This window comes from Numida meleagris, chromosome 4, assembly GCF_002078875.1.
Source record: "Numida meleagris isolate 19003 breed g44 Domestic line chromosome 4, NumMel1.0, whole genome shotgun sequence".
NCBI classification, from domain to species: domain Eukaryota; kingdom Metazoa; phylum Chordata; class Aves; order Galliformes; family Numididae; genus Numida; species Numida meleagris.
In genome coordinates, this window is record NC_034412.1 from 95,542,972 (window position 1) to 95,568,268 (window position 25,297).

The following is a 25,297-nucleotide window of genomic DNA, read 5'->3' on the forward strand; positions in this document are numbered from 1 at the left end:
CCCCTTAGAATCTGTTCTTTACGACAGTTCAGGTGCTGTTGAGAAAAGGATCTCATGCATGTTTTTGTACCATGTTTACTCTGTCACTGCACTGCAGACTAAATCTCTCCAACTTAATTGGAGTGCATTCAGTTGTTTCAAGAGATACTGATTGAGTTTGCTCCTGTACATCTCTGGCTCAGTAATATCATCTCCCATCTGTAACTGGAAAGCTACTTATCTCACCGTTATCAGACTGATAAAGGTCCCTCATTGCTGGCTCTTATCCTCAATGTGGTGAAATACAGCTCCGTGAGAAAATAGACTGATAGAAAGATTTCTTCCTTGAAGCAGAAATACTTTCTCTTTTTTTCCCCAGCTGATTCCATTAAAACAAAGTCTCTTTAAACATGAATCAAGTCCCTTCTCCCAGCACCAAAAGGAGCCCTTTAAAATTGGCTTAAGAAAAAAAGAAACGCAACTAGAACTCTAATAGGGTTGCAGAATTCTCACACAGAGTCACTTTTCACTAATCTCAATCACATCAGCCCCCGATGTACACGCGTAACAGGCTTACCATTAATGTAGAGTGCTAAAGGAGCTGTAGTTAGGAGTACGACTAGAGGTTGCCCCGAAAAGAGTGCATAAAGCAGCCCTCCAATACACTGGCCAACGATTGTCTTCTGCACATCTATGAGTAATTGGGAAGGAAGGAAATAAACATTTTTTCTTCTAACCAAGGAACGTTGTATTCACAGAGCAGACACTCACTAATGATTAAGAGCAATACTCAGAACATATAGAGGTGATACAATGTGAGAATGAGGTGACCCTTTTAAGTGTAAGACCTACAAAGATCATCAAGTCTCACCGTGTAATTTAGGATGTTAACACGTTTCATCCAGAAGACCTCTGGGACAAAATTGGAACTAAATCTTATGAATTTCCTCAGGGAGGCAACTGAGACAGAGCAAAGCATCCTCCACTGCACCAGCATTTTGAACACTGCTAATCAAGTTCAGATTAAAACCCAGGAGGTTGTCTGGGGAAAATGTCCAGGTAACTTCATAGTTACAAGGTGAGTACTATCTAATAACACACGAGTATATTTCTAGCTGTTCAGGCCTGATGATACTACCCAAAGTAGTCAATTTCCCTTGACTGCTCAGAAAAACCATGAACTTAAGATCACTCAGTGGTGCTTCATTCAGCAAACAAAAACCTATACAAATTGAGTGACTAGAGCTACCCAGCTTGAACACATGGGATCCTAAGAAGAGGCAAAAGATGATAAACTTACCAATAGCTCCTCGGGTGTTTTCATCATTGAGGGACCCAAATGCAATAGATGGAAGGAGGCAGGCAAAATAGAGAAAAATCATGGTTGTGATGTATTTTCCTATAGCCTTGTTGTTTCCAATTATACCTAGTGTAAACCCAAGAAATTGTTAGTGTTGCACACGTGGAAACCATCGAAACCTTGTTCAAAAGAGGCATAAGTGTCATTAAATCTTTTAATAGAGAAACACACCAGGATAAATTTAGTCCACTTCAGTCTAAAAATATAGTCAGTCTTTGGCACTCGCTTTTGCACAACTACATTCCTGTGCACCTAGTACCAGAACAAGAAGCACCAATACCACCACCACACAGGCTGCTTCAGCTAGCGCTTCTGGCATCACCAAAACAGGAAATCCTGGGAGCTGCTTGTTCAGTTCTGCCAGTTCAAGAAGCTTGGAAAAGGATCAGAGCAGAAGCCAGAACCTTGAGGTTCATAAATCCCCACCTCCCACCTTTTTAATACCAGCTTTATAGGTATTCTGTGCTATGCCCCTAACAAGCTTCACGATCATCACTTCCTTTGCAACTCACAACGCTCAGGGCAGGAAAACATGAAGCGCTTCATTTTTCCCTAGGTGGAAATCTGAGACTATAAGGCTTGAATCAATAACGTGCTTTTTCTGAGCCAATTAGCGCTAGCAGACTTATCAAAACAAATAGCACAAGAGGTCAGGAATGCGTACATTAAAAGTTTTGCTTTAAAAAAAGCCCTTCTGAAAGAATGGTTTCTTCTGCAGCCACTCACCCCCTTCTCATCTCCATCGGAAAAAACACACCGGGCCATAACAAAAGCAGCCAGAAAGAGAATTAAAGTGTCATAACATGAATTTAAGGGCCTCTGAAGTAGCTTCCCTTCCCTTTCCTGTTTTCAGACTGATGTCCATCCCCAGTGAGCTCATCTCACCCCCATAAGAGAAAGGATACGAGATAAAAACAGCTGATATTGCTCAAGAAGAGCACAAGTGTTTTTTTTCATTGAGCAGCCTCAGAATGGTTATGGCAGAAAAAAAATCTCTCCCAAAATAAAATAAGCCAACACGCTCTTGGAGCAGCCTTCAGTCTGTCTCTGCCACCATCCTTGATTATCATAGAATCATAGAATGGCCTGGGTTGAAAAGGACCTCAAAGATCATTAAGTTTCAACCCCCCTGCTGTGTGCAGGGTCGCCAACCACTAGACCAGGCTGCCCAGAGCCACGTCCAGCCTGGCCTTGAATGCCTCCAGGGATGGGGCATCCACAGCCTCCTTGGGCAGCCTGTTCCAGTGCGTGACCACCCTCTATGTGAAAAGATAATGGCTCTGCTGAGACACCTCAGCAGGTTTGGAGTTGCCCATTTTCCCTTTCATGGAAGCCACCTGAGTAGGGAGCTCCACCCACCAGCCCCTAAGCTCCCAAATGCCCATCTAACCCTCTGCTAGCATCAGGCTCTTGCCAAAGGAAGCTGCTAGCATAGGAGTTGAATCTGAGAACATTGCTTTGCATCTGAGGCTGTTGGTGTCACACAGAAAATCTGGGCGCTGCCACAACAGACTGACAATCACAGGAGTGAAAAAGCAATCACTCAGTGACAGTCGGATCTTATCTAACATCTGTTTTGTGCACCGCTTGCAGTGCAGAGATAAAGACAGAAGGAGGATGCAAAAGCCAAAAAAAGAGATGGCGTGTAATGATCAAGCAGCCATATGAGTAAAGGACACCTTGTGAAGGTTTCTGTTTGCAGACCTGACCAGTAGACATGAATAGGATTGATGCTCAGCATCCTTAAAAAAAGTAATAAGAAAACAGGGAGTGCTGAAACTTGACAGGAGACATCTCAAGCATGCTAATATAAGCCTGACCTTCCAAGAGTCATGGGACCAGCTGTTTCAGGGCAGATTCTTTTCAGTTTGTTGTGAAGATTCAGAAACCACAGACCACATTCCTGACCACTCTTGGCAATCATAGGGCCTGAAATGTCCTTTTTCAAGATGAAGTGTTCTCATGTGATCAAGTTAAACAGCTACAGGCTCCTACCTCATACTCCCAAATGCCTGAGACCTTTAGAAAAGATGATAGGTTCTGCAGGGCAAAGAAGAGACCAGGCATGAGTTTTACAAGTAGAGATTGTCACTCCTTGCTCTGAGAACTTTGTGGCTCCAGAACACAGGTTTTCTGGACAAAGGAATCTTTCCAACGTGAAAGATCAGAAGCAGCAGCGCTTGAAAGCTTTGCATTCATAAAAGGACAGGCAACCAGGACCTGAGAAGCAACAAATGAAAGCAAAGGCTAATTTTCTTATCAGAGAAAGGTTTGTAAGCGGTGAGGTGCTTTCTAAAAACTCAGTTAATTAAACCATGGTCTAAGCAGGTGGAAGGAAGGAAGAAGCCTTGAAGGGCATCACTAAAGCTTGTGCATGGCTTTTGGCTTCAGCCTTGCTTTGCAAGCAAGCGTTAGAGCAGGAGTCTTTGCTGATCACAGAGATCCTTATGCTGCATTATGGCTGAGTCCAGGATTCCCAGCAGGAGCAAGCTTTTAGTCCATTTTCAGCCACAAGAGATCCAAAGAGCAAAGAAACCCTTCTGGTGGCAGCAAAATTCATTTCATAATGGAGATAACTACATCAAATTTAACATACCCTTTCACAACTATTATTGATCGCTCTCTACTTGCAGAGAAAATCATGAGCAAGTACCTCCTCCTTGTACAGGCTGCACTGAGACAAGCACTAAATTCCAGCATTAGTCACAATTTACCTTTTACCTTTTAGAAATCAACATCTGGCTAAATATTTTCAGGGTTCATTAGCAACCTGGAGACTGTCATTACTTCATCTCTAAAAAGGCAGGCTGCATTACGATAGCATTTCATCTGCAGCAGGCTCATAAAGCCATTGAAAAATGTGTCACTCCAACTGCACCGTGTCAATTTGTAGCCGAAAATCAACTTAGTTCAGCTGTGGAATTTGAGTAATTATCTATTACAGAAGCAATCCCTTGAAATTAAGGTACATCTACACACTGAAAGGGGAAGCGATTATGTTCATCAGCATGACAGTTCTTTCTATTTTACTTGCTTGAATTTCGGAAGTGTCTTTTTCTTTTTAAAATGACAAGGTTAGAGTTTCAGAGAATACTACGTAGTTGGCCTCACATTGCTTGGTGTTCTGCAACAGTGATTTAAAGACCAACAGACTCAGGGGCCAGGATTGAAGCTCCTTACGTCTACTAATTGCACATTTACTGAATCAAACTTGAGATGGACATTCTATGAAGCGTCTGCCTACTGAAATTCCTTCCCAATTCTCCGAAATATCTAATGCAAAGCAAGTTTAATTAAACCAATTTGCATCACAGCAGCAAGGATGTGTCTATTATAACCTTGACAAAAAAAACACCTTTCAATGGTAAGAAGCTGATGTTAACGCTATCTATAGGCTTCCATATTTTAAGCCACAAAAATGAAAAACATTATCAACTTCCGCTAAAGCCCTCAAGCTGTGTTTTCACTTCTGTTAGCAGCTGCTGGACTCCACTGAACTTCTTAAGGATATGCAGAAGATGAATCTTCCCTAAGTCCTACAAAGAGTAAATCACATTACAACAAGCAAGTCCGAGAACTGGAAAAGGAGATCCAGCTGATCTTAGGGCAGAGAAGCCAAGCATATACTCAGACTAGGGAACCTTGAATGAACAAATAATATGGTCAAATGCCATCAACTCCTGAGGATGCTGCTGGCAGAGGAGCTCACAGGAGCTGGTTAGGGACCCCCTGCAGGACCAAGGACAGGGAGAAGAGAAGTCAACAGCTCCAGCCAACTCTTCACCCACCACAGCTAGGGGGCAAACAGGGATCACAATAAACCTCACCCTTATCTCTTCTGTTCACCCTCCTTCCCTGAGAGGTGAAGGGATACAACAGAACCCAGCACTGAAGCTCATCATAACTTCAGACGCCCCAGGTTCCCTCAAACACTCTATGCACAGTTTTTATTCATCCATGTTGTACCAGGAAATATAAACCGAGGAATAAGGGTAGGGTCTTTAATGGGTGGCAAGAAACTTGTAGCTGAGTCCAGGCACAGTCCCCTTCTTTCATTCAAACCAGGCTCAAAATCCAGAAGTTTCAAGAAGCTCCTGAAGCTTCAATTGAATTTTAGAGTAATAAATAATCAGTAACACCAGTGCTTTGAAACTGTTGACAAGACCAGACCCGGGGGAAGTTCTGAACAAATTTTACTTCTAAAAAGAAAGCAGAGCCTCAAACAATGCAGTCATTAAGAAGAAACTACACACTAAATTGTCTTATCCCTATCTTTAAGGGGAAATTACACATTTTCTTTAGGTTCAGCATAATCCCATTTTTTCATCTTCAGATGATCCTTCTAAAATCTATTTACTACAAGCCACTCATACCATCAGTTCTGGAGCAAACCTTCAGAAAGCTCCTTGATCTTTTCACATTCAGTAGTCGAAGACTTCTACAATCCAAAGCAGATTTAAGCTTGACTAATTCCTAATCTGGGGGAAACTAAAAAAGGTGACTCCTTTCTGCCCTCTCCCACATCACGATGGCTAAGGATAACTTCAAGGCCAGCTTCCTGCAGCATGTGAATAAGATCAATCACACAAAAAAGTCCAACTGACAAAATACTTGCTGGCCCTACAAAAGCCTTATTTATCATCCTGCTCTTAATCAGTTTATCTCAACCAAAATCCCAGGATGCTTCTCAGATTAAGGATTTAGATTCCAACCATTCAGCGAAGAGGCATCTTTGCTATTCAGAGTTCTTTGATGATGCACGTGTGATTGTCTGGAGTGCAGATATTTGGATAGTTCAAATCCCTAATGTTTTGGTGCACTGCTGCTTTGAGATGGTCCAGGAATTTCACATTCTTGATCACCTTCGGTCTTGGTGGTTTATGGCAGATACTTTCTACTCCATCTGGTTTTCATTCCACATAGATCCTTAAATAATTTATCTTAATTTCCAGTTTCTGGGAAGAAGTAACACATGCTAATACATCCAGGTTTTTAGAAATCCTCCTCCTTTCCCTGTATCACACATGAAAGAGAGCATGACTGCTTCTAAGGTGAACTTCACATTTGAGCTGCAGTAGTTCTCAAATTCCACTCAGCTCACTTCTGCATCTTTACTCTCCAAGAGCTGTATAACAGCACACAGTCATTTATCATATGCATACATTTTATACCAAAACAATTCTCTGCAATATTTCCAATGCTGCATTCTCACCGTGACAGTATTTCATCAGATGCAGCCAAAGGAACGGTTCTCCCAAGACAGTCAACCCCTGCACCTTGCTTAGAGCAAGCTGGATCTATTACATACATTGGTGTGCAGAAAGCTTGCCAACTTGGCTATAGTTCGCAGTGCCAAGGCTGAGAAGCAGCACACAATGGTTACTTTGGATGCATGAAGAGGAACCTCATGGACTCCAGAATGGATTCCCAGACCTGCTGTCAGCCCGTGTTGGCTACATGACTACCATACTACACACTTCTGCCTGTGAAGCTGCTGCATATACAGGATACAGACAGCCATAAGTAGAGCAAGTAGCCACTGCTACTCAGCCTTCCTCAAAGGATGCTTCTCTGTGCTGCAAGATCCCTGTTCAGTTCCCTTCCCCTTACAATGATCAGTTGGAATCTGGCAGCCCTACAAAGCAACAGCCATAGAGACAAAGCATCCTGAAACCATTTCAGGGGTGTACAAATTAGGAGCTCGTGTCCTCTAACAGATCTGATGCTAGTGATGTACTGCCCAAGAAATTATGTTTGTTTTTAATCAGGTTCCTTGCTGCTACTGTGAAAATAATTTCTTAACCCTCTTCCTCCTCAACGTGCCCTCGATCCCCATAAAAATGTAGCTTTATAGCTTGACTTCATATAGAGCTGTCCTCTGTTCACCTTAGACCTCACGGAAACAGTTCCATTCCAGCAGTTACAAAGCTCCTGTAGAGAGTATCCAGCACAACCATGATACTAAGCCAGCAGCTCATCCCATTTCATTCTTTCCAGCAGAACGGGTACCACCAACTGCAAAATGCTTGCGTACACACCTTGCCTTCTTATGCCACCTGCAAGGGCAATGCAGGGAGTGTAGTGGGACAACTGTGCCTTGGGCTAAAGAGTTTAACAGCAGAAAGGTGTTTGATGATCTCCCAGCTTCTCCTTGCCTATACTCTACATCTTTCTTTTATGCAAACTTTTCAGGGTTGATTCCAGACTATTGAATGTATTAACCAACTCCCCCAAAAGCTGTAAGGAACTGAACATGCTTTGATGTCAGGCTGAGGCTCTGTAATCATGGTTTGCTCTGAAGACTTTTTGTAGCTTAGAAGAACCTCTGGAAGTTAAAGCACACAGGTAGAATGCTATTGTGGGAAATACACAGAGCCCCACACCTGAGGCTCAGTATAAACACCGTATTACTGCCCCTGTGATCTGACTACAGAAGACAAGCTATATCCTGTTTTTAAGAGGCGCTGAGCTGAAGTTACTGCAGCTCTGGTTTTGTTTAACACTCTCTACTCCCACTGCATCACCATAATTACTGTTGATGCTGGCTTGCAAGGACAGCAGAAAGGGTCTATTAGGCCGCTGCTGACTAATTAGGTTGCAATGAGTTGAACTGTGTTTGCACACAACAATAATCAATCTATTTAATCGCCTCATAGCTTAATAAGAATTAAAATCCTCATCTACATACAGCTATCATCTTCATTAAGGGAATACTGCAAGCTTCTCATCTATAATGTGCGCCTCCGCCTATTCATAGGCTTTAATCAACACTCGTTTAAATAAGAAATAAAAGAGCTATTACACACATCAAAGAACATATTCAATGCACACTGTAAACAGGACATCATATCACAGAAATTCATAATCGGGCCAGTGTTTCCATAAATACTGGCCAACATACCGTCAGTGAAGTCCAAAGCGTACACTGGAAATCTTCGTGCAATGTCATCAAAAATCCCCTTGCCAACATTGAGAAACTCATGCAGCTAAAGAAAGGAAGGAAGTGCTGTGTCAGTTTAAAGGCTCATGTATTGTCAAAGAGATTAACCTCCTTATTCAATACTGATAGGAGCAAAACTGGTCATTTTGAATAGGGCATTCAAATTGGATTTTGTAATGATCATAAAAATAGACCCTTCACTCTTCAAATTATATCTTGAAAAGCATTGTAAGAGAGATAAATCCCCCAGACCACCCTGTTTTCCTCCCTTCCTTCCCCCTTTCTCCTCCCATTCACATCCACATCCCTGCTTTGTAGAGGAGGGAGCTGATGCACAGCATAGAAGTGACCTGCCAAAGACATCCCTTGGCCAACAAGGGATTTAGGGATTTAAGGGATTAGACCTTGGGGCATAGGGATAACACCTGGGTACCCACGGGATAAGCATGAGGATAGGGTGCCCTCCTCACTGCTCCAGTCAACTTGTTGATATATCCCCACCAGGAAATTCTTCCCAAAAGCCACTTGAAACATCTGTAAGGGGGGGTCTGCAGAGAGTGCTCTTTCCTTTGGCATGGCCACAGAAGTGAACACCTCAAATTGGAAGAGTTAGGGAACTTAAACCATCTACATCCCCAACTCAATGGGAGCAGGCTGAAATAACTTCACATAATCAAGCCGTAGTTTGTCTATTAAAAAACAGTAAGATCACTGTGAAATGGTTCCAAAAACCTGACATATTTCTGTTTACTTCTGGTTTGGGAGCCTGCAAGGTGCAATACACTTGTTTATTTGAACTGACACGTAACACAGGTAACAAGGAGCTTTTTAGAAATACGTGACAGCTGCTATCGACTTACAGCCTCCCAGTCCTCAACTCCATCTTTAAGAAAAGCACATAGAAAGCATCAGTGTAGACATTGTTTTTCCCTGTTATCCTCAACTCAGAGTACACATACTACTCCAAAAATCAAATGCACCTCAATACAGTGCTAATTACCCCACCTGCCTCATGGAAAACATTGCACGTTTCCTGCAGAACAAGAAACGCAAGATGCATCACTGCTGCTAAGGGAGTGTAAAGGGAGAAGAAAGTCACAGATCAATTTTGTGCTAACAGACCATCTCAAGCCAGCACGGAGGTCATCTTTCTACATGTTTGGCTGTTTTATGTAGAAATGGATGGAAGTTACTGCTATGGAAAGGATTGACTCTGCCCTGCTCTTTTAACAGACATACTGCTTTGCTTTTTCTTGCCTGCCTTGCAGTCCCTGGAAATTCAGTCATGTCACATCATAAAACAGAATAAGAAAACCTCTCTTAGAAAGGGAATACACCATAGCACATCAAACACTTCAGATTTTTGGGATCTCTCAAAGCTCCAACTCCTTTATCAGCCCTTATCACATCTTATGTCTCACATAAGTCAGTACTGTTGCATTTTACCAATATACCTTTATTACCTGTAGAGAGTTTCAGCTCTCTACAATGAACTGGGAGGAAAGGAAAACAAGCAGCATAACATATCTGCATCTTAATTATTTCTGGAAAAAAAACAAGCAACAAACTATGAGCTCAAATCAACAGGCATATTTGGACATGAAAGCCATATGCACTTAAAAAGCAATTTAATTTCTCCCCCCAGAAAGACATTCCTAAAGGCACGAGTCAGCCAGAGAATCACAATGGCTTTAATGACTAATATGTTTACTTGTCTCGCTGCTGTGACTATGGGAAAAGATGCTCAGAGCAGCTCACCTTTGTGGGGGAAGAAGCCACACACTCACTGCTTGCCTGAGGCTGAGCAGGATGGGGACACTCATGCATGCTGCCTGCTTGTAGGAAGCAGGGAACACAGCAGAGCACTGATCTTAGAGTCCCACAAGGCACACTGAGGCAAATCTGAGAGGAGGTGAGGCAGCAGGTTATGCTTGAGACCCTTGAACCCCTCTTTACGGATTTATTTCTTGCCTGCAGCCAAGTTTGGCTTGGAGTGGGGATGTCAAGCTAAACCTCAGTGCTGTTTCTATAGACCACTGACATCAAATCCGTGGCTAAATATGGGGAACACTGTTTATCCTGTACAACTTACCCTCCCCTTGCCTTCCTCTTACTCTAACTTAACAGTCAACTCTTCTGAGTTTGAGCCTCCCAAGATTTAAAAAAAATACATCTTAAGGACAATGCTGGCACTTCATTCTCCCTATTTTTGAGTTGCTTCCTCACACCCTCAAGAGCTGGGAATTTTTTTGGATTGCCATTCCTTGCTTCTTCCCCTGTCAGCAGGGAGAGTTTGGCTGGACCTCTTCCACTCCCATGCATGGTGGCAGCTCTCTCATGGCCCTGTCATCTTTTTGGCATGACATACTGATCCCAGGTGGTCTTATCTGGAAGGCTTTTTTTTTCCCCCAGAGCTTTGTCTTCACAGCAAGCTCACCGCTTATCATGAACTTCCCACCTTCCATTCTTCAAACCCCTCCAAGCTTCCTTCATAAGCTACCATCATTTGGGTTAGCCTATTTAGAATCACAGAATTGCTCAGGTTGAAAAGGGCCTTCAAGATCATTAAGTCCAACCCCAGCCTAACCATACTGCTCTAACAATCCACCGCTAAATCATGTCTTCAAGCACCACATCCAAACGGTTTTTAAACGCATTCAGGGATGGTGACTCAACCACCTCCCTGGGGAGCCTGTTCCAGTGCTTAACAACCCTTTTTGTAGAGAAGTTTTTCCTCATATCCAACCTAAACCTCCCCTGGTGCAACTTGAGGCCATGTCCCCTTGTCCTGTCACCTGTCACCAGTAAGAAGAGACCAGCCCTGCTCTCACTGCAATCACCTTTCAGGTATTTGAAGAGAGCCCCTCAGCCTCCTCTTCCCCAGAGGGAACAGCCCCAGAAGCCCTAAGCCAGTCCTATAAATTAAAAAGCCAAACAGAAGGTATCTGCTCCAACAACACCAACCCCTTCTCAAGCCCTCCTCTGACATACTGAGGGCCTGTAAAACTATTTCAGACAGCCCAGGAACATAGACTATCCTCTGTCCTTCCAAAATACGGCCTAGCCCACTCAGCAAATCCACATCCCCATCATTTGAACACTTGCAAAAATCCCACTTATGCAACATCTCAGGCCCATTTCTCCACCATCACTGCAGGATCAAGGGAAAAAGGGAGTCAGGAGGCAGTTTTTTTTTTTTTTTTATGTCCTCAAGACTTCACCCTTCCATGGGCTTGCTTGCTATTACAAGATGCTCCAGATTAGGGTATTTATTTCAGTCAGGGATGGTTCACAGGTTGAAATTACACCCTTGGTCTCATATGAGCTTGTTCTCATATCAAGTGGTTCCTCCCTGGAGAACTATCACACAGGGCAGGCAGGAGGGGAGGGCTTTTGGATAAGGTTTTCCTTAGAATGGATGAATTCAGGCTACAACCTCAACTCAAACTTCACTTCTCCAGCCAAAGCTTTGCTTGCCAGGGACATGGGAAGGGGTCCTCAGTCCATCTCCTAAAATCAATACTGGAAAGTCCCATTTCAGGCAAGGGCAGCTTCTTTCAAGAGATATGAGAAAGCAGGATTACTATTGCCCAGTCTGCATCCCTTGGGAGCTGAAACACCTCTAAAAACAATGAATTAAGTCAGACCAAGAGCAATCAATGCCGAGAGTAAGTGTTAAAGAAGCAAGTGTCACCATTCTATGTGTCAGCTCAGAGCTGTGGAAGCTCTGCCTGGACATGGATGCAGGCAGAAACCACTGCTTCTCAGGACCCACACCTACAAGCATTGCATCTAAGCTTCCTGCTCACCAAACCGGAGCAGAAATGCCTCCACAGACATTTTAAATAGGCAGCTCATAGAAGACTTAATTTCTCCTGCAGGTACAGAGTCAGACACTTCAGATTCTCCACCAGCACCATCTTTGGAAGACCACATGCAAAGAGTCAAGCTTACTTTACCTACAGTAAGTTACTGCAATTACTCCTAAAACCACCACTCTGAATGACTGGTGCTTGAGAACATTTCAGGACTCGTCCTGCAAACTTAAGGGCAGGTGCGGGGTCCAGCCAAGTTAAGTGCTACCTATAAGCAAGGGGATTATGCAGGAAAAAGTGTGTTGCTCGTTTCCAGATGTGCAGGTCAAAACCCCTTAAGTCTACTTCAATTAAAAAAAGTTATAACGTTAAGCAGCCTGTGCATTATAGATACCCCAAAGCTTTAAGGTTATTTGCAATTCAAGGTCAGGAACAGCAAGCTAGGGATGATATAGTTTGTTTTTCAGGTATGCTGCTTGGTTAAAGAATGAATTTCTGAACGGAAAAGCGAAGCAGTGACCAATACACAGGAAATTCCAGAAAAGAAAGTGGAGTTACAGCATTTCCCTCGAACTTTGGAGTACAAAGCAAGTAACATTTTACAGAGCTACAGATCAAACAGTGGGAAGTCAGGCCAAGTACTGACAGGCAACTTTTAAGTGAAATTACTGCGCTGGGACAGCCAAGAAGTCTTTTGGCTGCAGGAAAGACAAGCAGCAGCTTCTTCAGAGACTTCAGATTGTAAGGATTAAGTACTTTGGACTGACAGCACACAGTGATCCATTAATCCCATCCACAACTAAGCATCTGGATTCAAAATCCTGTAACCATTTCAACCCTCTACTATTCTGCATCCCCTCGGCACCTACATCTTTGAAGTGTTTTCTTGAGATCTACAGCAGGAGCTGAGGAAGGTAGACATGCATACTGGAAACATTTATAGAAACCTCAGATCCAAGAGACCGCTAGGGAAGCCTGATGCATGCAAGCGCCACAAGCACTTCATCTCCTTTCCTGAAAACCCTTGCAATTAATTATTCATTTTGACACCAAAGCAGCAGGAGGACAGTTGGAGATGTTGGCCTGCCTTACCTTGAGTGGCTTAGAACCATGTGGCATGTGCCCGTCGCTCATTGCTGAGGGTCTCTGATTCACCACCGTCAACAAGTGGCGCTGGTGGACTAAGGCTTCCTTGAACTCCTCTTCAGTTTTGGTTTCTAGCAGTTTCTGCCGAAAGGTTATATCTGAAAACATCGTGGCAAAAGTTCGGCCAACTTCCGTGGCTGTTTTGGTACTTTTCTGAATTAAAAAGAGTAAGAAAAACTTTTAAAAGCTATTTTTCTTTCAGTTCCAGAAGGTAAAGCTGCTGATTTGCCCCATTGGGCACCATCTTCCAGAATCCCAGAGACACCCAGTGGAAAACAGCACACTTCCTCAGACACACCAATGTCTAGACCCTGACCAAAAGCACAGATCAGTCTGTCTTCATTGACTTGAGCCAAATCTGAATAAAACCGAGCATTTATTTTATCCCCTAGTCCTCCCCTTCAAGGGGGAAGAGACTAAAAATAATGTTCTTTGCTAGCCCTAAGGTATCTGAGCATTACTGCCACTAGGGTGGAAGGACACCGAAGGCTCCTGCAGGTTGAGATGTCCAGGTGTCCTTTCTGGGAGACAGATTACCATGCACATAGGCTCAATCAGCTTCTTATTTTCTGGGCACTAAAACTCAATTTGGTTGGCTTCTTCGCAGCAATCCCAGCAACACAAGTACAGATTTGGGGCTCTCAGCTCAAATAACTACTGGAATGGAGGAAAGCAGAGGAGAAAAGCAGCTGAGCACCCACAAGCAGCAGAATCCATCTTCACCAAATGCCTGGAAGGGACAGAAGGCCTGAAAATAATGAAAAGGGAGCGTGCCTAATCAGTCTAGTATTTCTGTGAGTCACAGATCTGGTCTTTGAGAGATCAGCTTTAATGGTATCCAAAGCCTGCTCTCCTGTTGCTCCAAGCACTTTGGAAATTAGACATGAAGGAAACAGTAAAGGAAACTGAGCTCCTCATTCCCACACAAACCCACTGAATTCAAGCTCTGCAAACTGATCTGCTCAGCTGCTTACATACTGTGGTCAAGGCAGGCAAGATATCTACCAAGTTATGCAGAATCAGAACTCCTTAAGAGCTTCTTTTCAATAAAAACGTTTTTAACTCCCACTTCTCTTAACTATATTCAACAGCCATAATGCATCCTCTGCTACAGATACCCAAACAACCACCTTCTTTTAAACATATTCTTAACTCCTTGCATTACTGTAGGAAGTAGTAGTGAGCATGTGATTAACCTAAATCATTATCATGATTCATAAAGCAGATGAACAATTTCTTCATGAGTACATTCAGTGCTGCTTAATGCAGAGGCATGGAAATGCAGGCGGCACTACACTAGTCCCAGTCACTAATACTGTACTTTCTTTGTTACTCATGGAATCATTAAGGCTAGAAAAGACCTCTAAGGTCCCCAAGCCCAACCCGTCCTCACCAAGCCCACTGACCACATCCCTCTGTGCCCCATCTCCACTGTTCTTGAACACCTCCAGGGACAGTGACCCCACCACTTGCCTGGGCAGACTGTTCCAATGCCTGACCACTCTTTCTGAGAAGAGCTTTTTCCTAATATCCAACCTGGACATCCCCAGTATAGCTTAAGCCTATTACCTCTCATCTTCACATTGCCCTGTGAGCACTCAAGTCTTTCCATCCTACATATTAGAGAAGGACAAGGAATTGGGTTCCTCACTACAACAGATGCTCCCTTTCTGGGCATTTTTCCCCAACTCCCCATGCAAGGCTTATTTAATCTGTTAATGTCAGCAGGTTAATTATTTTAACTGCTGTACCAGAAATGCGTACTTAGAGCTGGCTAGATACAATGATTTAAAATAAAGCATATTGGCAACCGTGGCTCTGCTTGGTGTCCCCTCCCTTTCCTTAATTTGATGCTGTCCATTGGAATTACAGACTTTCAGAATACGAGCGGATGCAGAGCTGTTTGTTTGGCGCTTTGCACGTAGTTGGCTGGAGATAAGCTAACTGCCACACACTGGAAGATCAATGCAATTGTGAGCAGGTTCAGTTTTTGCCTGCTGTTTCTCACAGGGAACATCAATATGTTTCCAGCCTGCTGGATTTGAGATCTATGCCAAAAGCATTGAACTGCTCAGTTGGGAAGGATCTGCCAGAAATAAGGAAACACCAGCATTTCAATTTAAACTAGGGTGATGGTGGATGCACAGGAGACAGACCAGATCAGAAGGTCCCAGGGTCACTCAGATAGCATTGAAGGGCAGGAAACTGAATCTGGATTTGTCCTGTTCCAGACAAGGTCCCAAACCTCCCCAGTACCTCCCAGGAGCACAGACCTAGTAACCCCAAGGTGTGAACAGACTGCTTAAACATGAAAAGGTCTTTAGCTTTGAACCTTTCAATCATTAGTTCACAGGACACATCAATTTGATTAAGCCAGTGCTTTCTAGGAAGGGAAGATGTTGATTTCCAATTGACCTTGATGTCTTCCTCCAATATTGTAATAAATGAGCACATTAACAGGTTATTAGTTCAGCAAGTCTGCAACAGAGAACCACTAAGTACACCCAAGCAAACTTTAACCTTGCTATTTCAAGTTCCAAAAGCAAAGAAAACATTTCTAAGGACACCTCAGCATAATCTGACATTCCACACCACTCATACTTCTCATGTACACTATTAGCATAAACTGTTTAGTCTGGGCAACAGCATGGAAAACATCAGGCTTTTTTGTGTTTCTTTTGCCTTAAAAACAATGCATTGTCATTAACTCTACAGAAAGAGACCAAGAAAAAATTATTTTGGGAGAATCCTCCTAAGCAACAAAATAAAGAGCAATAGGGCTGGAGCCCTCTGATCATCTTCATGATATTTGACTATTGCTCTATATATATACACTATAGAGTTAATGACAATGCAAAGTCCCCTGTGAGGACAGGCTTGAGAGAACTGGGGCTCTTCAGCCCAGAAAAAAGAAGGCTCCAGGGGGACCTTATAGCAGCCTTCCAGTAGCTGCAGGGGGCCTACAGGAAAGCTGGAGTGGGACTTGTTATGAGGGCAGGTAGTGACAAGATGAGGGGAAATGGTTTTAAACTGGGAGAGGGGAGATTTAGACTAGATATCAGGAAGAAATACTTTTCTGTGAGGGTGGTGAGACACTGGAACAGGTTGCCCAGAGAGGCTGTGAATGTCCCCTCCCTGCAAGCACTCAAGACCAGCTTGGATGGGGCTGTGAGCAACCTGGTCTAGAGGGAGGTGTCCCTGCCTATAGCAGGGGGTTGGAACTAGGTGATCTTAAAGGCCCCTTCCAACCCAAACCATTCTATGACTCTATGGATACTCACCATTTTAGGAGGTGCCAGGACTAATATCACAAATCTGACTTCACAGGAGTTCTCACCCCAGTTCTGAGGCCTCTCGAGGCGACTGATGCAAACATGACGTCGCTGAAGGGACTTTATAGTGCAACTGTGGAGAAAGATGGCATGGTTGAAATTGAAATACTATGAAATACACCAACCACAACACTCCCTCTTCCATCTGCTTTCTAATAACCAAAAAAATAAGAGATAGCAATGTACCTTTTATTTATACCTTAAAATACTGAAGCGCTGCAGAAACTCTTGCAAAACAGCCCTCAAGATCTAACACCTACATTAAACAAAAGCAGTTTTCACCTAATTTGCTTTTGGAGACAAAGGCAAGATGCCAAATGTTTCCACCTCTTTTGCCTTGGGCAAATCTGTTTGAATGGCTTTCCCTCTTTGCTCTCAGCTGTTATTCTTCTCCTTTCTGGTACAGACACGTTACAGAAACTGAGCTGACCTCCATGCTCGCACTGTGCAGAGGCTATAGCAGGCAGGATTGCTTCTCAAGGGCCAGTCCCACTGCCTGTTTGACCCCTGTAACCATGACTAGCAACAAGCTAGTTGAAATAAACACAGAGCTTATTTGCAGTCAATGAAGACCAGGTTGGTCTCAACCCTGGGATGTTTAAGCAGAGCTGTGATTTATTTATTTATTTATTTATTTATTTTTTTGCTGTGAAATCCTGAAAAAGCAACTACAACAGGTTGGATAGTAGGAAAATTTTTTCTCCTAACAAGGCACTGGCACAGGCTGCCCGAAGGAGTGGTGGAATCACCACCCCTGGAAGTGTTTCAGAACTGTGGAGACGTGGCACTGAGGGACGTGGTCAGCAGGCATGGTGGAATGGGTTGGGCATGGGGATCACAGAGGTCTTTTCCAACCTTCATGATTCTATGAACTGTACCAAGTTGGTTTTTAAGCTATCACCAGCCTAGACTGCAGCTTTCCTGTTTTAAATGAAGTCTCATACTACTTCCCAGCTCTTCTAGAAGGTACAGTGAGATGTATCTGCCCTACCAGCATTGATTTTCCACCACAGAGTGACTTCCTTCTCTGGCTTTAAGACACTCACATTGCTTGTTCCATTTGATTTGTCCAGCAAGAACATATCACAGTCATTAAGTCATCTTCCCTCTATTTTCTCTGCCATTAAACCAGCCCAGCTTTTCTTTTAAGATGTATTCTATTGCTCTCACATCCTGATAGTCATTCCCAGTAATGGTAGCTGAAGACCCTTGTCTGGAGATGAACTAGTTAGAAGCACATTACATTCTTCATGAAGTTCATAACAACTTGCATACCAAATCAGCTCACCAAATAACTCCTTACTGAGTTTGCTTCCAATCTGTCACCAAGAAGTCAAGCCACCTATACAGATTAGCAGCACAAAGGCACTTGTCTAAAAGCAACCCAACAGCTTCACTGAAATCGCATAGGTTATGACTATTAGGACAATAGTAGCTTCCCCTTTACTGAGGCCTTTTCCTACTCAAATCATTTGAAGCAGCCTTGGGAGGGGGGGAGTGGGAATAAAAATCATTTTGAAAAATCCAAACAGGTCCCATTAAGGTTAAGAATAAATCTCTTTCAAAGTCACTGAAATAGACTGCAAGTTATCCTTTCCATTGGCATGCAGTTCAGAGGCTGCAATTAGTCTCCAACACACTTCAGGATTGCAGCAATCCTTACCTTCCTTCTCCAAGGAACAAATAAACACCAACACTAGTTTTCACAAGCAAACAAAAGCCCACAGTAGCAATCCTGCTGCAGCTGGACAGCATACAAAGTTATCATGGTTCAGCAAACCAACAGGACAAATGCATGAACTACACACTCATAGGAGAGCCATCAAGCAGCCTAACACCTCAATCCCTCTTACCTCACCTTCGTCCATTGGAAAAAGTGCACAGAAGTGAATAGTTAATACACATTAGAAAAAAATGAGCCTTTTGTCCTCTTCTCTGCATTTTCAGACCTCAGTTGAAAATATGCTTTGGAAAGGATAGATTTCAGGACATTTTGTACATAATTGACAGCTGGACTTGTTGATCTTGTAGGATTTTTCCCAATCAAAACGATTCTATGATTCTATGCTATCCATTCTGAAAATGGCCTCAGACAGATACTAGACACCTATTGCTCACAGGGCTGTACCAACATTTTACAAGCAATTCTTTTCTTACCACATCTATGAAGCAGCTCCCAGCATCTCAAGAAACTACTGAAGCCCAAAGCATAGCCAAAGACAGCTTCCTACAGGCCAAGGGTTGATCACACCAGGACATGGCCCATGGCCAGAAGTAGGGCAGGATACAAAGACACGCACATGAACACGTTTGCAAGTAAAATTTACTATTACCTCTCAGTAATCCTGCTCAGCAGTACCTGCTTGTCTGCTCCACCACATTTGAGTGAATCCAAGAACTGAAATCTTGCTAAAAAATACTGAATTTCTGCTCCTACCTGAGGAGAAAAAGCCAATGTGCAGGAGGGCCTGCTCCCCTGGTTATGATAATGTGAAGTCATACTGCAATAGAGTGATTTGAAGAAAGAAATATTACATAGGGCTATAATAAACCAAGCTACCTGTTCTTCAGATTAAATGCTGCAGCTATTTGCACCTTACTCCCTCAATTGGCAGCACGATGCCTGAGCTCCAGAAACTTGTCACTAAAGCTGTGCTTTCCAGAGATTTCAGTCTTTCCCAACAGTGCCAGCCCACAGGATAGCATCAGTATTTTGGACTGGGTGATCTTGTAGGTCTTTTCCAATCTTGGTGATTCTGTGATTCACTTCAGCTTGAGTGCTGCTTCAGCACAGAGGGGAAAAGCTAGCTCTTGAAATGATGCTCTTGGTCACAGGCTCACTTTCACATAAAAGCCACAAAGCTTGCTGATCCTCTCTCAAGGTGTCTAGAGTTTTTCTAGCAGTCATCCCAACATTTTGCATTCCTCACAGAAGTCTGATATTTCCTTACCTAGAGGGACTGGGAAAGCATGCAATAAGAGTGGTTATGCAGTGCTGAAATATTTACCAACTCTGACCACGTTGACAAGACACCGAGAAACCTATTGCTATCCTCATCCATTTTTATCGTGAACAGTTTTATCCACAGATCTGGAGTTTGAGACTTCTCACACAAGACAACTTCTTCCAACGCTTCTGTAAAGAGGTCTGCTGGCACTGACATGTGCATCTAAGTCCCTATGCCACTTACATCAGTAAAACTAGGCGTGGATCACTGGACTTAAGGACACAAGGAGTCAATAATACCTGTACCAATCAAGCTGTGTTGGTTTCGTAAGAGTAAACCAGAGGCAAAATACATAAGGGATGAAAGGTGACTTAAGTTGCAGCGAAGGAGGTTCAAGTTAAATATTTAAGAAAAAATTCTTCTTGGAAAGAGCAGTCAGGCATTGGAGCAGACTGCCCAGGGAAGTACTGATGTCATCAGCCCTGGAGGTGTTCAGGAAATACAGATGTGGCACGTGGGGACATATTTGGTGGCACAGTAGAGCTGGGCTGGGGTTAGACTTGATGATCTCAGGTCTTCTTCAACCTTAATAATTCAATAAAACCAGAATCAAAGCTACCAAACTGAAATCCAGCTGTTTCCTTGTCTAGCACTTACTGTTCCCACTTTTTTTGTTTTAATTTTCTAAGTCATATGGAAATATAAAATGAACCCAAGCTGGAGCCCTTTCTACAATTGTGCAAATACTTGTAAAGAAAATAAAGTCTATTTGGTTCATATAGAGCTGCCCTAGGCTGTGCCAATCTGCAAGTAAAACTGCTTTTCAAGCTAAAATAGAGGCACTTGAAAAATTTCTTTCGAGTAGCACTTGAGTAAATTTTCACTTAAAAAAAGATATCTGGATGGTAAACAGCCAAAGCTCCTCCAGAAGCCTGAGGACTGGCAAGACGCTTTCAGCTGACTAAATTAAGTATGGTTTGGCCAAAGCCGCCAACATCCTTTTCAGTTTGGGTTGAGCTAAATACAATTCTCCTCTGGTTTGGCCAGCAAGCAGAAAAACCTATTTTCAACCCATTATTACTCACATAAGGAAACACTTGGTTATGATTTAACAAGATGCCAGGTTGCGTTCTCAGCAGTTTTGTCATTATTCTCCAATAATTCAGCTCATAAAAAAAGGCCACTTGAATTTATAGCACAAATTCCTGCTTTACTGTCCTCCTCCTCCTCCTCCCAGGCTGCATGTCTTGCAGCATCCAGCATGGCATTTGGATGGTGAGAACTGGCAGCACTCCACCAAAATCACCAATATACAAAGTCACATATGCTGCAGGTCTGCCCCATGCCCAAGATGTTATCAGATTAACAACATCTCCCTGAGAAGTCTAAAATGGCTCAAACTGTGGAGACCCAAGAGCAAAAAAAAAAAAAAAATCTTTAAACTGGGCAAGAAAGGAAGTCATTTTAGACAGAAATTATCCCCTGCAGTAAGAAAAAATGCCCAGTAGAGGTAATCAGCTAGCCAACCTTTTCCTGTCCCAGTGCAGAATAACAATGACACTGCTTGTTCTCATCCACTGCAAATAAATCATCAGCAAAGCAGCTCCAGGCACAGGGCTTTCAGAAAGCAGAATTTACAAGTGAGGAACGGAGCTGAGACCAGCAGGCCAGCTCACCAGCAGTTTGGCATTAGGATGGTTTGGAAGTACAGAGCAAAATTGCTCCAGGATGAGTATTATTTCTGAGTGATAAATGCACTGTGCTCTAGAAAGACACATCCTCTCTAGCGGTTTATCTCTAGGGGAGTAAGGGAGAAAGCATTTCCTATAGGACAACACAGAGGAATCCACCCCTTCCTCCCTGAACACACTTGTAGGCACTAAGATTTGTCGTCCTTCTCGCCAGCAGCTCTCCTTCAAGACTCAATCTCCCAGTGAAGGGGGTTTGGATTGGACAAATCCCTTCCACAACACAGCACGTGCAGGAGTTTTGACTCCAGCATACCAACAAGGGCAGCTATAGGTATATTAAAAAAAATCACTACTTCTAACCCAAGCAACACTTAAAGATGAGTGCTGTAAAGTTTGGGGTAAAGGTCCTTGTTTACAGAAATCCAAATCTTGCAGACATTGGTTTAACAGATCTTTTTATTTTTATTTTTTAAACAGTTGAACTGCTCAACAGCTGCCTTGTTTGATATCCAAAATAACCTCAAGCTATTAAGTTTTGAAAGGCTACCTAGTATTTTGAATTATCCTTCTCAAGTTTTGCAGGAGGCTATAAGAGAAATTTTACAGCTGCATGGGACACAAGCCATTATGTCTTCAGTTGCAGAGAGGCTTCTTTCCCTGCCTCACCTGTTCAAACAGTTCTAGCAAATCATCTGAATGCACTGAAATTAAGTCCTTCACCAATCCACACGCCAAATGAAACCAAATTCCAATCCAACCAAAGGAAATAAGTCTTCAGTTACTCAATCCAGGCTACGAAGCAGCCCAATATCATAGTTTTTTTTTAAGGATTCAATTCTGGAAAGTAGAAATTATATTCATTTCCTAGCAAGAAGAGTATTGCCTGGTGGCACAGCCTGAGGAGTTCCACTCTGCTGAGGCAGTGTTTGTTCAACAACCCACGCAGCTGGTGTTTCTCATGGAGGGTATCAGGGAGACAGATACCACCAGTTAACTGGCAGTGACTTCAGAACCCTTAGAATTGTGATGTAGAATCTGCATCACAGGAAACAAAGCTCTGGGCATTTGCATCTCCACTTGTCACATGGTGAAAGTAGTAATTAGGCTTGAACAGTCTTGGTTGTGGCTAAAGCCACTTCTCCATACATTCTCTGCTGGAAAATGAGGGCTATCCTTTGGCTTTCTGAGCCATGAAGTTTAGCAAGACTAAACCAACAGCTCTTATACTGGCTTCTTCCCCATCTAGACACGCAAAGCATCTAGTTTACCCCTTACAGGCTCTGGGTCATGGAGGATTCCTACTGGTTCCTAGGGAAATCAGAGCTTCTTCCCAGAACATAGACCTGCAGCGATGTTTACATGGCTTGATAGTGATAGGACAAGGGGGAGATTTAGGTTAGATATTAGGAGGAAGTTTTTCACTCAGAGGGTGGTGACACACTGGAACAGGTTGCCCAAGGAGGTTGTGGATGCCCCATCCCTGGAGGCATTCAAGGCCAGGCTGGACGTGGCTGTGGGCAGCCTGGTCTAGTGGCTGGCAACCCTGCACTCAGCAGGGGGGGTTAACTTGATGATCTTTGAAGTCCTTCTCAACCCAGGCCATTCAATGATTCTACGATTCAATCATTGCTTGTTGAAAGAGTATCAGTGTCTCCACAAACTCATATTACAAGCAGAGCTTCCTCATGTCAAATGACCAATTAAATGTGATGGATGGGGCACTGGGAAGCCTGACCTAGTGCCTGATTTAGTGGTTGGCAACCCTGGGGAGGAGAGGTGGAAACAGGCGATCTTTGAGATCCTGTCCAACTCAAGTCATTCCAGGATTTTACGATATATAAACAATTAGCAAGCTTCACTTCTCTGCATGTGAGCATTGCTTGCTAGTGGAGCACATGCCCTGCATTGCCCTCAGCTACACAGAGTTTTGATGAGTGAATCTCAAGGTTTCCATGTGCTTATGTACCCTGGGTACGGCTTCAGTGAGATCAGGTATAGGTACTCAGTTACTTTACCCCACGTTTTCCTCACCTCTCTTCTCACTGAAGTTTGAGTGAAAGAACATGCCCTCATTCCAGCAAGACAGAAGATGGAACCAAGTTTGTGTGTCCATAAAATATACTGCTCTGCAGAACTCATTGAAAAATGCCACAAAAGCATTTTTCTTTTTCAGCTAATTTAGACATTGTACTTCTGCATTGAATTTGAGGAGAAAAAGTACTACCAAAGCTCTATCTCTGAGCTGCTCCTCCTCATTAATATAATCTTATTATGATACTCAAACACATATCGTTTGCTAGGTAGAAAAAGTTAGCTATGGTGCACAGAAAACAGCAGAGCTAATTTAAATTAAACAAGGAGTACAGATTTAAGTGCAATAAAAAACAGTAAAAAGCTATCTTAAAGATTCCTCCCACTCACATAGGGAAAAAACCATCAACAAATTCCTTTTATTTCAGAGTTTTCAAAGCTGTTTTGCAATCTGACTTCAAGAAAAACGTAAGGTCTAAAAATATCATTCTCAATCCATTGCACAATAGCTACAGCAGCAATACAGTGCACTAATTATATAATTGCAGTTAATAACTCATCATTGCTTTCCCACCACTTTCTTCTCCCTCTTCAGAGTAACAAAAGGAAGAAACAAGGAAGTTTTGCACAAGGCACCTTCAGGCTGTAAGCTTGTTTTTCAGATCATGTCTTGTCATGGAAGCTAGCGTTACTCACATGGATATATTTGAACTTTTGGCTCACTTTCTACAGAAAGGCCGAACCTACCCTTCTCAGCTTCGTGTATATAATCACAGCATTTGTATCATGACCTCTACAAGTGCTTTGTTATTAAGTCTATGCTCTCTAAAGCTTTACATAGAGCCATGTCATCTCAGCCTCCCATCCCTACTCTCTCTAAGGTAGCATGCACATTCCCTATCATACCTCAGGTATGCAACAGGGAGGAAAAACTGCTCAGAAGCCCCCTGTGTTCAAGCATAAAAAGACCATTTTTGCTATATGAACTCATTTATTCACTTATGCAGAGTGCTCTCTGCATCCCAGGCATAAGAGTAGAAGCTGACAGTAGCTCACATGGCACAGACGTTATCCAGTTGACTTGCTTCATAGGACAGACCCCTGACATGCAGGAGCTTTCTTTTCTAAGAAACTAAAAAGTTCAAAACAACAACAACAAAAAAATCCGTTTTCAAGGCAGCACATTCTACCTTGTTTCCAGGTATAAGCTGGAACACTGCTAGGAGAAGGAAAGCTGTTGTGACAGTTGTCCTACCAAACTAGTTGTGAATTGTGCTACAGTGCTCCATGAGAGCCTGTAGGCACCTATACAACACAGATTAACCCCACTCCCAGATAAATGACTGGGATATCTTGTGACAACTTGACTAGAGATTACATATGAATACAGAAACAGATTCAAGTTAGACCGCTTCAGTCAGCTCAGTGACTCAGGTTCTGGCGTTTCTCCATGAAGGGACAGTTTGGCTCACCCAACATGCTTGACTTTGGGACAATGATTTCAAAACCCAGCAATCCAGCTTCAGTCAAGTGGAAAGCGGGGTGAAGTCATCCTGGCTCCGAAATCCCAGCTGACAGAGTCCTTACTGCCTTATGGGGCTGCTCTAATGCTTAACAGCATTGACAGTGTCAGAATTAATTGCCAGCAAACAATCAGTGTCTGAATAGTGTCTGAATTTCTGGCTTCAATTTCTAGTTACAAGGTTTTGATGTTTGCAAAGGGCTTAAGAAGTCTTTCAGTACAAGGTCTCAGACTTTGGCAGTCAAAGTAGTCCATGATCAAGTTCACTTGTCCTTTTTTCAAGAGTTCCCAATTAACATCTTTAGTAATTAGAATCTCAGAATTTTTTCAGCATTGTTTGTTAACCCTAGATTTAGACAGCATCCAGTAATTTAATGCCTTGTGGAGGCTATGGTCATCACCGCCCAGGCTGCTGCTTGCCATTCATTTGCAAATGAGCCCAACGATCAGAGCCCACAAGGTCAGGACAGATGGTCAGAGAAGGCATCACCACCTCCACTTACAGGAGTTGATTCTCAACTGCTATTCCCCCC

At 43.1% G+C, this 25,297-nt stretch overlaps 1 protein-coding gene across 11 annotated transcripts in view; it reads right to left on the reverse strand.

Annotated features, from left to right (window-relative positions):
* The window catches only part of SLC4A11 (solute carrier family 4 member 11), a 134,293-nt gene that overhangs the window by 24,306 nt on the left and 84,690 nt on the right, over positions 1–25,297 (reverse strand). For all 11 annotated transcript variants that reach the window (XM_021394893.1, XM_021394894.1, XM_021394890.1 and 8 more), the window contains 5 exons: positions 16,522–16,645; positions 13,187–13,393; positions 8,241–8,325; positions 1,280–1,405; positions 557–670 (listed from right to left, as the gene is read on the reverse strand). In XM_021394893.1, the coding sequence (XP_021250568.1) occupies positions 557–670; positions 1,280–1,405; positions 8,241–8,325; positions 13,187–13,393; positions 16,522–16,645 (656 nt within the window). The remainder of the gene's footprint in view (positions 1–556; positions 671–1,279; positions 1,406–8,240; positions 8,326–13,186; positions 13,394–16,521; positions 16,646–25,297) is intronic.